Source organism: Pelophylax lessonae, assembly GCF_965119305.1.
Source record: "Pelophylax lessonae genome assembly, chromosome: 4".
Lineage (NCBI taxonomy): Eukaryota > Metazoa > Chordata > Amphibia > Anura > Ranidae > Pelophylax > Pelophylax lessonae.
Genome location: NC_138771.1, coordinates 355,446,268 through 355,461,714, shown reverse-complemented (window position 1 = coordinate 355,461,714; position 15,447 = coordinate 355,446,268). Strand labels below are relative to the sequence as shown.

General features: G+C 44.7%; 1 protein-coding gene across 1 annotated transcript in view; it reads right to left on the bottom strand.

Annotated features, from left to right (window-relative positions):
- Positions 1-15,447, bottom strand: part of SHROOM1 (shroom family member 1) — a 139,657-nt gene that overhangs the window by 41,643 nt on the left and 82,567 nt on the right. Inside the window, exon 2 of the mRNA XM_082253262.1 lies at positions 13,399-15,447. This exon is cut by the window's right edge and continues 353 nt beyond it. Within this exon, the coding sequence (XP_082109388.1) occupies positions 13,399-15,447 (2,049 nt within the window). The remainder of the gene's footprint in view (positions 1-13,398) is intronic.

Genomic DNA, 15,447 nt, shown 5'->3' with positions numbered 1-15,447 from the left:
AACCAACAAGACCGAGTTGTTGCTGCTGTAGTAACTAGCAATTGCTAAAGCAGGGCGGCTGCAGAGTAAGCCGATATAGCTGAAGGGATGTCTCTTTGCTGGATTGCGCTGTCTCTTTGCTGACTATATGAGGCCATCTCTTTACTGGATTGGGATGTCTCTTTGCTGACTATATAAGGCCATCTCTTTGTTGGATTGGGATGTCTCTTTGCTGAATATACAAGGCCGTCTCTTTACTGGATTGAGATGTCTCTTTGCTGAATATATGAGGCTGTCTCTTTACTGGATTGAGATGTCTCTTTGCTGAATATATGGGGATGTCTCTTTGCTGGATTGGAATAATTTTCATGTATTAAGTTGTAAGAGTGTTAAAATAAAAAAGGGTGCACTGAAGGACTTTGTGGGATGGCCAGTGGGTGGATTTGGTGGGTGGATTTGGTGGGTGGATTTGGTGGGTGGGCCCTGCGGAATGTTTGTTGGTCAGGCCCGGAGGGGCCTAGGCCTAAAAGCTGCATAAGGAGACCCAAGATTTCTGATGGCTGCCCTGAGATCTCCTAATCGATAAGATGAGGCCACCAGGATGATAGGCGCAGCGCGAAACGGCCGTTGAGCTTGGATATATACCTGAGGTCCAGCTGCCATTCTAGGTTTAGTTTTGGCGGCACCTTATGCAAGGGTTTTTTTTTTTCCCCACTACATGCTCCCTATGCACTTTATGGACCTTTAAAGTCAAACCGCCAGTTCTCTGCATATAGTCTGGCGATCTGTTAATGTGAGTTAAGGAATTTTGTTTACATTTATTGTTTTATTATCTTTGGTTCAAGAAAATATTACACTATGAGCATTGTTTTCTTGCATTTGATGATTTATCCTGTCTGGCTGTTTGAGAGTTCCCTGATGGCCTCATCCGAAAGATTGGGAGATCCATTATATCTGACTGTTCAACAGTGATAACCAGAGAGGAAACACACCAGTAGCTGAAGGCGTTATTGCTGTCCTAGAATTTACACAGCAATTAGTTCTGGTGAGTATGCATTTCAGCTATATGGTGAACGCAAGACACCACGGGTGACACCTGGGAATATTTTTGCACTTGGAAATTGAGCACTTAAATTTTTTTTTTTTATTACTTGGATTTGTTACAAAGGACACTATCACTTGCGTGTATTTTAAAATCTTTAATAGAGATTTTATTTTCATACAATTTCAGATTTAATTTTGTTTGCACTTACAGCGCTGCAATAAATTCTAAAAGACTGCCAAAGTAAAATGCTAATATCACTTTACAATGTTATAGTTTTGTAGTGTGAAGTGTCTATAGCTGTTTTATGAGGCTTTCATTGCAACTCACTGATAACAAGGGACTCTGATACTATTTAGCAAAATCCTGATAGAAACTTCCTATCCTCAAATGCTCCTCTGCACCTCAAATGATCTATGCCAAATGGGAGCTGAGATCCCTCTGGTTAACAAGAATTGTAATGGTCCCTAGCCATAGAGATTGAGCCATCTACAGTGCCTTGAAAAGTATTTATACCCATTGAAATTTTCCACATTTTGTCATGTTACAATCAAAAACAAATATATTTTATTGAGATTTTATGTGATAGACCAACACAAACTGGCACATAATTGTGAAGTAAAAGGAAAATGATAAATGTTTAAAATTTTTTACAAATAAAAAATCTGAAAAGTGTGGAATGGATTTGTACTCAGCCCCCCTGAGTCAGTACTTTGTAGAACCACCTTTTGCTGCAATTACAGCTGCAAGTCTTTTTGGGTATGTCTCTGCAAGCTTTGCACATATAGGAGGGGGAAATCTTTGCGCATTCTTCTTTGCAAAATAGCTCAAGCTCTGTCAGATTGGATGGAGAGCGTCTTGCCACAGATTCTCAATTGAATTTAGGTCTGGACTTTGACTGGGCCATTCTAACACATGAATGGCTGTGTATTTAGTGTCATTGTCCTACTGGAAGGTGAACCTCCACCCCAGTCTCATGTCTTTTGCAGACTAACAGGTTTTCTACTAAGATTGCCCTGAATTTGGCTCCATTCATCTTCCCATCATTTCTGACCAGCTTCCCTGTCCCTGCTGAAGAACAGCATCCCCACAATGTGATGCTGCCACCACCATGTTTCAAGGTGGGGATGCGGTTTTTCAGGGTGATGTGCAGTGTTAGTTTTCCACCACACAGCGTCTTTCTTTTAGGCCAAAAAGTTCAATTTTGGTCTCATCTGACCAGGGCACCTTCCTTTCACATATTTGCTGTGTCCTCCACATGACTTCTTGCAAACAGCAAAGGGGACTTCTTATGGCTTTCTTCTTCCCACTTTTCCATAAAGGCCAGATTTGTGGAGTACACGATTAATAGTTGTCCTGTGGACAGATTCTCTCACCTGAGCTGTGGATCTCTGCAGTTCCTGTAGAGTTACCATGGGCCTCTTGGCTGCTTCTCTGATTAATGCTCTCCTTGCCCGGCCTGTCAGTTTAGGTGGACGGCCATGTCTTAGTAGGTTTGCAGTTGCGCCATACTCTTTCCATTTTTGGATGATGGATTGAACAGTGCTATGTGAGATGTTCAAAGCTTGGGATTTTTTATTTAATAACCTAACCCTGGCTTTAAACTTCTCCACAAATTAATCCCTGACCTGTCTGCTATATTCCTTGGCCTTCATGATGCTTTTTGTTCACTAATGCCTCGTACACACGTGCAGATTGTGGGCCGAAAAGATTCGGCCGACGACCGATCGGCCGATTTTCGGCTTGTTAGTATGATGCTTCCGACAGCGCACTTTTGGCCGAACAGCATCTGTCGTGCAAGCATTAAAATTTTTGTATGCCGACACCAGAACGGCCGATTGTTCGCCAGTCAGTACAGAATTCGGCCGACAGACAGCAGATTTGCAAGACTGGGCATGCTCAGAAAATAAAAAAGACACGGAAAGTTAACCATCACATGACATCACTTCTGCAGTCGGCTGTTGTTGGCCGACAAAATTCGTGTGCAGTCTTTTGCACTTTTCAACAGACACGACAGCCCTTGGACAAAAGACGGCCGATCGTTCGGCCGACGATCGGTACGTGTGTACGAGGCATAAGGTTCTCTAACAAACCTCTGAGTGCTTCACAAAACAGCTGTATTTATACTGAGATTAAATTACACACACAGGTGGACTCTTTACTATTTAGGTGAATTCTGAAGGCAATTAGTTCCACTAGATTTTAGTTAGGCCCCTTTCACACAGGCGGACTGTTCAGATCCGCCTGTGTTTTTTTGGCGGATCTGAAGGGTCCCCCCATGCATCTCTATGGGGGATCGGATGTCAGCGGAGACATGTCCGCTGACGTCCGATCCGTCAAATCTGGACGGATGGAAACCCTATTTTCCATCCCTCCAGCGGATGGGATCGGATGAGAACGGACCGACGGTCCGTTCCCATCCGATTTCCCCCATAGAGATGCATGGGGAACTGACAGCTGTGTCACCGCACACAGCACGGAGACACAGCTGTCCTCCTGCTGCTCAGCGGGGGATCGGCGGCTCGATCCCCCGCTGAGAAAAAGGGAATCCGTCCGACGGACACAGTGTGAAAGGGGCCTTAGGGGTATCAGAGTAAAGGGGGCTGAGTACAAATGCATGCCACACTTTTCAGATATTTGTAAAAAAAAAAAAAATGAAAAACATTTATCATTTTCCTTCTACTTCACAATTATGTGCCACTTTGTTAGTCTATCACATAAAATCCCAATAAACATTTATGTTTTTGGTTGTAACATAACAAAATGTGGAAAATGTTTTCAGGGCACTGCATCTTGGACGCCTTTACTGAAAAGCAAGTTAAAGTAAGAATGCCTAATACATTAAAGTGTGTATGTCTAGCCCAGGCCTCGACAAATCCCGGGCGCCAGGTCGCATTTGCGACTAGAATTAGCGACCTGGCGCCTGGGGTGCCCTGCAGGATGTGTCCTGTCCCTTTTGCACCCCCCACCTCCTCTTCGAGTTCACGGACTTCCGCGGCGTCCAAAAATTTAGTCCCCGGCTTTTCGGCCTTCTTCTGTGAGATGAGAAGCTATGGGAACTGACGCCCTCTTGTGGTGGCCGGGAGTAATGCATGTTCTCAATGCCAAAGAGGAGAAGAGAGGGAATTTTTTTAAGGCTTCATCTCTCTGTCCAGTTACCTTTGCTTAAAGGTAAGTGGACAGGGAGTGTGGTTATTGTTATTAATTTATTTTTTAAATGTAAAAAAAATAAATAATAATTTTTTCTTTTTTTTTTTTAATTATTAAAAAAAAAAAATAAAAAAATGTTTTTCTTTTTTTTTTTAATTATTAAAAAAAAAATAAAAAAATGTTTTTTTTCTTTTTTTTTTTTTTTTTCAATTCTTTTTTTTCCTCATCGCCGTGCCACAGCCGAAGGCCCCTTTCACACGGGCTGTCTGATCAGGTCCGCCTGTCAGTTTTTCAGGCAGACCTGATCGGACCGTTCAGTCTCCTCTATGGAGCAGTAATCTGCCGCCATCTGACCATGCCCGCCAAAAACAGACGGATGGTGGTTCTATTTTCTATCCATCCCGTGGATCGGATCAGATGGCATCGGATGGAAAGAGACCGACCGTCTGTTTCCATCCAATTGCGCTATAGAGGAGAGTGGGGTTCTAGTCCTATTTATGTGTAAATTTAGTATCCGTTTTATTAAATAAAGCTTGGTTGTTAGTTTAAAAAAAAAACAAAAAAAAAAACTGGCTCCTAACTTTTTTAGCTGGCTCCTAGATTTCAGGCAAATTTGTCAAGCCCTGGTCTAGCCTCAATAAACAAGGAAAAAAGGAAGCGCATCTATGCAAAACAACCACGTTTAGGCCTCTTGCACATGGGCGCCTTAGCCCATGCAACATAAACTCCAGGGTTACCCCCTCACTCAGGCCACCCAGGTGCTGCATACAGCTTCCCATAGACATGAATTGCTGTACACTACACTACAGATACACAATGGTGCTACTGTAAACACTCACAGCACATGGTCTGCTGCAAAAAGTGGAAACGTGTTTTTACCCAAGTACCGCCATTTACCCAGATGCACCCTTGTGCAAAAGGTCTTCCTCATGCTTTGTCGTCTTATTTAAAAACAATTTATCCTGCAAGAAATGTAGGAAGTTTCCAACTTCCTATAGTAAGTAAGCTAACACAACCTCTGCTGCATTAAAATTCCAAGCATCATTATCAGCTCTGCATTTGTCTGCTATACTACTGAACTCCTCAATCTGCACATCATCATAACATGAGGGTTGTACTGAAGCTGGGCAGGGAAGAATAGAAATGACAAAACTGCTCAGGATTTAAGTGCAGCAGTATTGTTCTCTCACTTCAAGAAGTTAGGTTACTGGATTTCTGGCAGGAGCATCAAGTAATTTAGTGTTGAAGAAGAGGATCTGGTAAGTACTGTGAATGTACTTTTACCCTCCCTTAGACTAAACAACCAGTTAACCTCTGCATTGCGGGGGCAGTCCTACAGCAAGGGAGACTTTTCAGATTTCCCAGAGTTGAGCTTTAAGAAGGATACACACTAGATCAGACAGGCCAAAGTGTTGAAGCATGTTAGATTAGATTCAAGTAGAGGATCCAGATCATATAACCAGCTACCTAGGAAACCAGAGTCTTGTAAGAGGAGACATGTTGCGTGTTCATCTTGTCACTTTGTTCCTATGCAAATCTTTAAAGGCTAAATCTATCTTTTTTTGAAAAAAAATAAAATAAAAATAGTAAATGAACAAAAGGAAAAAAGGTGCATTTATTTTTTTTCCAGAAAAACTTCCCTCTCACCATTTTCAATTTTCCTAATTCATGGTAGCTAAAGAAAAAAAAAAAAAAAAAAAAAACACCTCACAAGCCCAGCATATCCAAGCATTGTCTAGTGTCAGCCACCTTTCTGTCTTCTCAGCAGTCTTGGTCCTGCGCAGCCATCTTTTCTTGTGACATCATCAGGAGGTCAAGTGTCTTTTCAAGGTTCTTTGAGCAAGTCCTTTGATGACACCTGAAGGTGTGCAGTCAGGGGCATATCTACCGCGAGGCAAACTAGATGTTTGCTTGGGGTGACATTTTTCCCTGGGAGGGGCACCATCTGTACACGGATATTGCCTGCACCTGAAGACATCACCCGGATATAGTTTTTTTAGAGCTAGCGGTCAGCTCTCTTTTAATAGCAATCAGAGTGGCTCACTAGCCATTCGATTGCTTATACACGCAGCAGGCTCTCCAGTGCCACCGGAAGACCCAAGTGACCAGCCGGTGCATCCGCTGGCTTGCTGGACAGCCAAGCAAAGCTGGGTTCAGGTTTGCTCGGCTGTTTGTAACAGTAAACTGGAAGTGATCAAATCCCTACCCGGTTTACTAAGGAACCACCGGCACCAGTTTAAAAAAAAAAAAAAATTGAAAGCATTCAAAAACACAAGATTGTTTTCAATGCAAAGTGCAGAGGAGGGATTTGGGATCTTCTAGACCCCAGATCTCTCCGTAAAGAGTACCTGACACAAGGATGTTTACATTCCTTGTGACCGCAATACAAGTGTTAAGAAAAAAAAAAAAACAACAGTGTAAAAAAAATAAATAAATTTGGAGTGCTTCTGTCCTCACAAGCTCGCACGCAAAAGGCGAACACGCATGTCGGTCCTGCACGCACGCAAACCGTGATCGTCCCACTCATGAGGTATCACCATGAACGTCAGATCATGGCCAATTGACAGTGTTGGGCCATTTCTCTTTAATGATTCTAACACCAACAACCACTGTGTGCAGCGGAGACTGCCCTGCTCATGCACAGTGTGGTAGAGATTGGCCTGACCTGGGTTGCATGACTTCACTGTCCCTGGAGGCTTTAGACAGGCGATAACATTCTTACCTAGGCAAAAAAACATCAAGTGCAGGACTGTGGCCCACTGAAAAAGTACCCCCCTAAGAAAGTGATATTCAGTTGTGTAAGAGGGGTGAGAAGGGGGCAGGAGAAAAATCATGAAGAGTCATATGGGGTCAAAGGTTTGCTTTAAAAAACAGAGTACCCTGTGCAATGGCTTTCAAGACACTCTTGCACTCACTCAAGACACTCAACACATCTTGGTGTCTAAGTGTACTGCACTTAGTTGCAAATTACATATTGATTAGCAGTACTACACATAAAAATGTATTAAAATTGAATTAAAATTGAATTCTAGCAGAACAAAAGGGCAAAGTTTTTTTCCATTTTAGATAGAGTAAGGGAGATTTCTCTTCACTACTTGTCCCATAGCCAAACATCCCAATTGGGGGGTGGGGTAATAGGGTGCCTAGTACACATATTCAGGAGGCGATTATTTGTTGGCCTGAGCTCTGAGGAAGGCGATGCATTTCCGAAAATGTGCCAGCATGCCAACATTGCCAATTGTTTGGTCATCGGTCGCCACATTGATGGACCATCAGAGATTGTCATGCAGATTACTTCTGTTGTTTAAGTATTCATTTGGATATTTGGTTTCCCTAAATAAAGCTTGGGTAATGCACTAGGCATACCTGGTCGATGCACCTAGATGCTGGAAATCATTAAAAGTAGATAAAGAAACTCCAGTGATCTCCATTTGCTTCTGGGTCCCGTGCTGAAGGACCTACCTGATGCACTGTGAACACGGAAGCTCAGCCGCTTGCCACAGGCACTACTCATTTTGCAACTTCTGAATGAACTTAACCACTTAAGCCCCGGAGGATTTGGCTGCTAAACGACCAGGGGGTATTTTGCGATTCGGCACTGCGTGATTTTAACGGACAATTGCGCGGTCGTGCGACGCTGTACCTAAACCAATTTGACGTCCTTTTTTCCCGCAAACAGAGCTTTCTTTTGGTGGTATTTGATCACCTGTGCGATTTTTTGATCACGTGCTATAAACAAAAAAAGAGCGTCAATTTTGCAAAAATAACAATATTTTTCAAATTTTTTTATATGAAATTCCCCAAAAAAAAAAAATTTAAAAATCAAAATTTTTTAACATTTTCAGCCAATTTGTTTTATGCTACGTATGTTTGGTAAAAAAAAAAAAAAAAAAAAAAAAAATCGCAAAAAGCGTATTTTTATTGGTTTGCACAAAAGGTATCGCGTTTACTAACAAAGGGAAAGATTTTTGTCATTTTTGTTGTTTTTTTTTTTCATGCGTAATGCCGGCGATCTGCGATTTTTTTTGCGGTACTGCGACATTGCGGTGGACAGATCGGACCCTTGACTGACATTTTTGACACTTTTGGGGTTACCAGTGACATTTCTACAGTAATCAGTGCTATACATATGCTATACATATACATACAAAATACTTATTTGAGAGGGAGGGGCTGTGTGTGTCCCTAGGGGCGTGATTCTTACTGTGATTGGCTGTCTGTTGAGCTGTAGGGACACTGATCAATGGTTCTACATTGTAGAACCGTGTGATCAGTGTTTTTACACCGAGGAGAATGACAGGCAGCTTGTTTACACAAGCTGCCTGACTTTCTCCCTCTCCCCCGCCGATCGCCGAGTTACCGGCGGACATCGGGTCCGCCGGTCACACGCGCGGGGGGGGGGGGGGGGGGGGGTCCGTGACCGCGCCTCCGCGGGCTCGCTCCCCAGAGCCTCACAGGCTAGCGACGTAGGCCTACGACGCTCTGCCTGTGAGGGGCTGACTGCCGCAGTAAATATACTGTGAGCAGTCGGCAAGCGGTTAAAGTGTTTTCTGATTGGATGAGGTGGACAAGTAATTTCTAGCTTCCAAGGGCATCGGCCAGGTATGGCATTTACAAAGTTACATTGGTCTAAGCCAGTGGCGGCCGGCCCATAGGGGGCGCAGGGGCGCCGCCCCCCCCCCCCCCCCCAAAAAAAGAAAAAAAAAAAGATTAAAAAAAAAAAAAATTTTTTGCCCACAAGGGGCGCCTGTCTAATTGGTGCCTATGGGGGTGGGGTTTTCCACCCGCAGAGGCGCCGATAGACGGCCTACTGGGGCGTAACTGTAGCGCAGAGCTCTGCGCTACACCACCCCCCTTTTGGCGTCCGCCGCATTGGTGCCGATGGGGGGTGGGGTTTTCCACCAGCAGAGGCGCCAATTGGCGGCCTTCTGGGGCGTAACTGTAGCGCAGAGCAATGCGCTACACCACCCCCTTTTGTGATGTCTTGGATCATGATTGGTCCAGACTCCAGCCTGGACCAATCATGATTCAGGACATCCATGGTGACCTCGTTGGGGGCGGTGCCGGTGCGTGCATCAGTCACTCACCGTCACCGCCCGGTCACTTTCCCGCCGCAGAAGAGGAGTCGCGAGGAGGGGAGAAGCCGCCGCCGGGAGCCGAGCAGAAGAGGACGGACGTCGGAGTCGCGAGGAGGGGAGAAGCCGCCGCCGGGAGCCGAGCCGTCGCCAGGTAAGTGCCTATTCCACCACCTGTGCCATGCCTATTTCACCACCTGCGCCATGCCTGTGCCATGCCTATTCCACCACCTGCGCCATGCCTGTACCATCTGTGCCATGCCTATTCCACCACCTGTGCCATGACCTTACCATCACCTGTGCCATGACCTTACCATCACCTGTGCCATGACCTTACCATCACCTGTGCCATGCCTGTACCATCTGTGCCATGCCTATTCCACCACCTGTGCCATGACCTTACCATCACCTGTGCCATGCCTATTCCATCACCTGTGCCATGCCTGTACCATCTGTGCCATGCCTATTCCACCACCTGTGCCATGCCTGTACCATCTGTGCCATGCCTATTCCACCACCTGCGCCATGCCTATTCCACCACCTGCGCCATGCCTGTACCATCTGTGCCATGCCTATTCCATCACCTGTGCCATGCCTGTGCCATGCCTATTCCACCACCTGTGCCATGCCTGTACCATCTGTGCCATGCCTATTCCACCACCTGCGCCATGCCTGTGCCATGCCTATTCCACCACCTGCGCCATGCCTGTACCATCTGTGCCATGCCTATTCCATCACCTGTGCCATGCCTGTGCCATGCCTATTCCACCACCTGCGCCATGCCTGTACCATCTGTGCCATGCCTATTCCACCACCTGTGCCATGACCTTACCATCACCTGTACCATGACCTTACCATCACCTGTGCCATGCCTGTACCATCTGTGCCATGCCTATTCCACCACCTGTGCCATGACCTTACCATCACCTGTGCCATGCCTATTCAATCACCTGCGCCATGCCTGTACCATCTGTGCCATGCCTATTCCACCACCTGTGCCATGACCTTACCATCACCTGTGCCATGCCTATTCCATCACCTGTGCCATGCCTGTAACATCTGTGCCATGCCTATTCCATCACCTGCGCCATGCCTGTACCATCTGCGCCATGCCTATTCCACCACCTGTGCCATGCCTGTACCATCTGTGCCATGCCTATTCCACCACCTGTGCCATGCCTGTACCATCTGTGCCATGCCTATTCCACCACCTGCGCCATGCCTGTGCCATGCCTATTCCACCACCTGCGCCATGCCTGTACCATCTGTGCCATGCCTATTCCACCACCTGTGCCATGCCTGTGCCATGCCTATTCCACCACCTGCGCCATGCCTGTACCATCTGTGCCATGCCTATTCCACCACCTGTGCCATGACCTTACCATCACCTGTGCCATGCCTGTACCATCTGTGCCATGCCTATTCCACCACCTGCGCCATGCCTATTCCACCACCTGTGCCATGACCTTACCATCACCTGTGCCATGCCTATTCCATCACCTGCGCCATGCCTGTACCATCTGTGCCATGCCTATTCCACCACCTGTGCCATGACCTTACCATCACCTGTGCCATGCCTATTCCATCACCTGTGCCATGCCTATTCCACCACCTGTGCCATGCCTATTCCATCACCTGTGCCATGCCTGTACCATCTGTGCCATGCCTATTCCATCACCTGCGCCATGCCTGTACCATCTGTGCCATGCCTATTCCACCACCTGTGCCATGACCTTACCATCACCTGTGCCATGCCTATTCCATCACCTGTGCCATGCCTGTACCATCTGTTCCATGCCTATTCCATTACCTGCGCCATGCCTGTACCATCTGTGCCATGCCTATTCCACCACCTGTGCCATGCCTATACCATCTGTGCCATGCCTATTCCATCACCTGTGCCATGCCTGTACCATCTGTGCCATGCCTATTCCATCACCTGCGCCATGCCTGTACCATCTGTGCCATGCCTATTCCACCACCTGTGCCATGACCTTACCATCACCTGTGCCATGCCTATTCCATCACCTGTGCCATGCCTGTACCATCTGTTCCATGCCTATTCCATCACCTGCGCCATGCCTGTACCATCTGTGCCATGCCTATTCCACCACCTGTGCCATGCCTGTACCACCTGTGCCATGCCTATTCCATCACCTGTGCCATGCCTATACCATCTGTGCCATGGCTATTCCACCACCTGTGCCATGACCTTACCATCACCTGTGCCATGCCTATTCCATCACCTGTGCCATGCCTATTCCACCACCTGTGCCATGCCTATTCCATCACCTGTGCCATGCCTGTACCATCTGTGCCATGCCTATTCCATCACCTGCGCCATGCCTGTACCATCTGTGCCATGCCTATTCCACCACCTGTGCCATGACCTTACCATCACCTGTGCAATGCCTATTCCATCACCTGTGCCATGCCTGTACCATCACCTGTGCCATGCCTGTACCATCTGTGCCATGCCTATTCCATCACCTGTGCCCTGCCTATACCATCTGTGCCATGCCTATTCCATCACCTGTGCCATGCCTGTACCATCACCTGTGCCATGCCTATACCATCACCTGTGCCATGCCTATACCATCACCTGTGCCATGCCTATACCATCACCTGTGCCATGCCTATACCATCACCTGTGCCATGCCTGTACCATGACCTCAAAGTCATGCAATTTTTTTACCACGTTTTTGCAGCGAAGCAATACCTATTACATTTTTGTTTTTGCGCCCCCCCAAAAATTTTGAGCACCAGCCGCCACTGGTCTAAGCTGGACCAATGTACAGTGGATATATAGAAAAGCTGAACTTTATTTGGGGTTAATCAGAGACACTTTAAATATTGGCAGGTATGTACTGACTCCTATTTAACATGAGTTTGAATGTGAGTGCTTAATTCTGAACACAGCTACATCCCCAGTTATAAGAGGGTGTGCACACTTATGCAACAATTTTATTTTTATTTTATTTTTTTTTTACTTCACCCCCCCCCTTAAAGATTTCCGTTTGTTTATCAACTGAGTTGTATAGTTTATAGGTCACATTAAAAGGTGGGAAAAGTTCTGAAATTATTTATCTTTGTCTAATTTTTTTACATCACAGAAACCTGACATTTGAACAGGGGTGTGTAGCCTTTTTATATCCACTGTAGCCATTTAAAACCATATCTGGTGGAAATCTTCTATAACACCCATTTGTTTGGCTGTTTGTGCAGGATTCTCCATAGACTGTACACAGTGCTGAAGTCTCCCTCAATCATTGTTAGGCTATTTTCTTTACTCGTGAATGTCAACTTTCATGGCTATTATGGCTATTTTTCTCTTAGAATCGAATGTTAGGGTTTCACCCGAAAGGCATCCAAGAAACTCTTACATGCATATTACAAAATTAAAGAGTATCATTTGTTAAATTTGTGCAAATGAGACATTTTCTATAAATGGAACCCCAGATGTTCTAGGCTTCCTTGGTTTTAGGGTACACAAAGAACTCTCAGAAAGACTAGACTTTATATTTATAGTAAGAAAAAGGTTTTTACTCAAAAATACAACTCCTATGGATTTTAGCAGTGCTAACCAGTACCCTACTGATTGATGTGAAGTGTACATTTTAATGATTGGTCCACTCTTAAGTTTATTGAAAAAACAGCAATAAATTCCAAAAACACAAAAAAATCTATTCAACATTTGGCTTTGCTGATCTAAAGCCAGCCATAGACAATTAAACAAGGACTAGCCGAGATTTGAACCATGTATGGGCAGGCTGAATGATCAATCAACTTGAGTACATTCAGGTTATCGGATTTTTCATGCGAATATTGCCAGTGGCTTTAGCCACTAGCAATAATCACCATTTGTTCTTCCGGCCGGGTGGCTGCCCTCCCCAGAAGAACACAATAATTCCACTGTAACTAATGGGGATTCCCCCATCAACATAGCTAGTCAAATCAACACAGGAATCAAGCAATTTTCTTTCCTGCAACCCATGGTTGTAGGAAAGATAATTGCACCATCTATGGCTGGCTTTAGTCACTCTTTATCAAAGCACAAATACAAGGATAAGTGGGGCGTTTTTAAATGTTTAGATAGAACTTTTTTTATAATGCTGAAAAAAATACCTAGAAGCAAGAAAACTAACATGTTGCCTGTGTATTTTTACTTGCCTTTAATCCTTCTTGGCAGCCAGAGGTGGAAGACTCTTTAGAATAACCTTTGCTGTCACCCAAGGGACATCGGTCAAAATAAGTTCTCTTTTCCCCCAATGTGTCTGCTGAATGTGTCTGTTCTCCTTGAAGAGACATTTTTAAATATCGGTCATTCCATGTAACTGTGGCATCATAAGAAGAGGAAGTTCCTGTCGATCTCCTGTGATGATAGATTAAGGAATCATCATTGTATGAGGTTTCATTTGTTATACTCTTCCATTCAGGAGAGGACTGTGTTCCTGAGGTCTTTTTCAAATTGGACTGATGAGTGCTACTGGGCCTCCGACTTGCCTTTCGCTCCATATACTCAACAAGTGCATTGTGCTGGATTTGTTTTAACTCAGTTTTTGAAATATTTGAAGAAGAAAGGGTTCGTTCTTTATCCAGAGATTTCATCCTGTAGTGATCCCCCGATTTATTTTTAACTGACCCATCACTATTCCAAGCCAAGCCTGAATTATGGATGCCAAGATGGTCAAGCTTCTCTGGTTCTGAATAACATAATTTTCTTTGCTCCTTTGTCAATCTTTTCCTTCCTCCTATTCTTAAAATTGTAGCTTTCTCCGACTCATCTTTTTTGTGACCCTTATCGGCAGATATGTTTGGTTGTGTACATTTAGCTTCTTCATTTGGACTGGATAAAGAATATGATCTTATATGGTCAACTGAAGGTCTTTTAGGAGGATTAAGTTTTAGCCTAACAGGTAAACTCATCTGCAAGTCTCTTCTTTTAAAAGAGGTTTCTCTTAAGACTTTTTTTTGGGCAATCTTAAGTTTCTCCCTGTAATCAAGCATAAAACTATCCTCATATGAACAGTTTGGATCCCCCGTGGTCTCACAATCAGTAAATTCATTTCTAAGGTTTTCATCAAGTTGTGACTGGCTTTTTGGTTTATGGAATGGTTGCGGAGGTTCAGCCATTTGAGATACAGAAAAGTGGCCTTTCTTCTGGAAGGTATTGGATTCTTCACTTGTATCTAGTTGCTTAGTTTGTTTTGAAGTGGTCAGCATTGCCAAAGAGCTGTAACCACCAGCAAGATGATAGAGCATTGGGGTTGAGGCCTTTGTGATTTTTTCACTGGGTAAATCACAGAAGTTAGAACTTGGAGGCCTAGCCTCTTGCTTCTGGGAGAGCAAAGGAATAAGTTTTATTGTTGCATCTTTCTTGAGGTTGTGAGCTTTGGGTTGATCACATAAATCATCGCTGTGTACATTATAAACAGCCTTGCTGGTTCTTGTGTGATGACGTGTGTATTTGAATTTGCATTCTCCAAGATTGTCAACCTCTATATCCTTTATGTTCTGGTCCGGGAGTTGATATTGTTCTCTCTGTTGATTAAGTGCCAGTTTCTCTACTTCTTCACTTTTTGTTCTTTCATAACAATTTGTCTCTTTAGCTTGTTTCCAAGAACCGGCTTTTTTCTTATACCCACGAAGTTTCTCAGACACAAACTCATTCCAAGAACGCCTTGAGCTTTTCCTGGTTTTGCCATCCATTTGGAGATTATCAACAGTTGAATCAAAGGAATTACTGTGGGTGTTCTCTTCTCTTTCTAGAGAGAATGTTTTTTCTGTATAAATGTCCATTGCTTGAAAACAGTCTTTATTTGATTTCTCTATCGGAGAACCCTGGTCATTTTCATCACAAGTGCTACTGACCTCATCCAGTGCTGCCATATCCTCAGAAGGAGCTAGAAATGTTGAACTTGGCAAATGAGGCTGACTGTTTTCCATGTTGCCAGAAAGAGCACACGATTGGCTCAGTTTGTTTTGGACAGAGTGTCTTACCCAAGGAGGGCTGTGACCATGACCTTGGTGTCTGCTTATTTTTTGCTCAGGTAAGCAAAGGCTGCTGTTGCTTGTGGGACTCCTTTTAGTTTTATGACCAAAGTGATCTTCAGGACCACTGCTAGCATCTTCCTTAGAATCTTCACAATGCAGATGCTGTTGCAAAGGATTATGTTCTATTACACTAGGATTATAAATAGC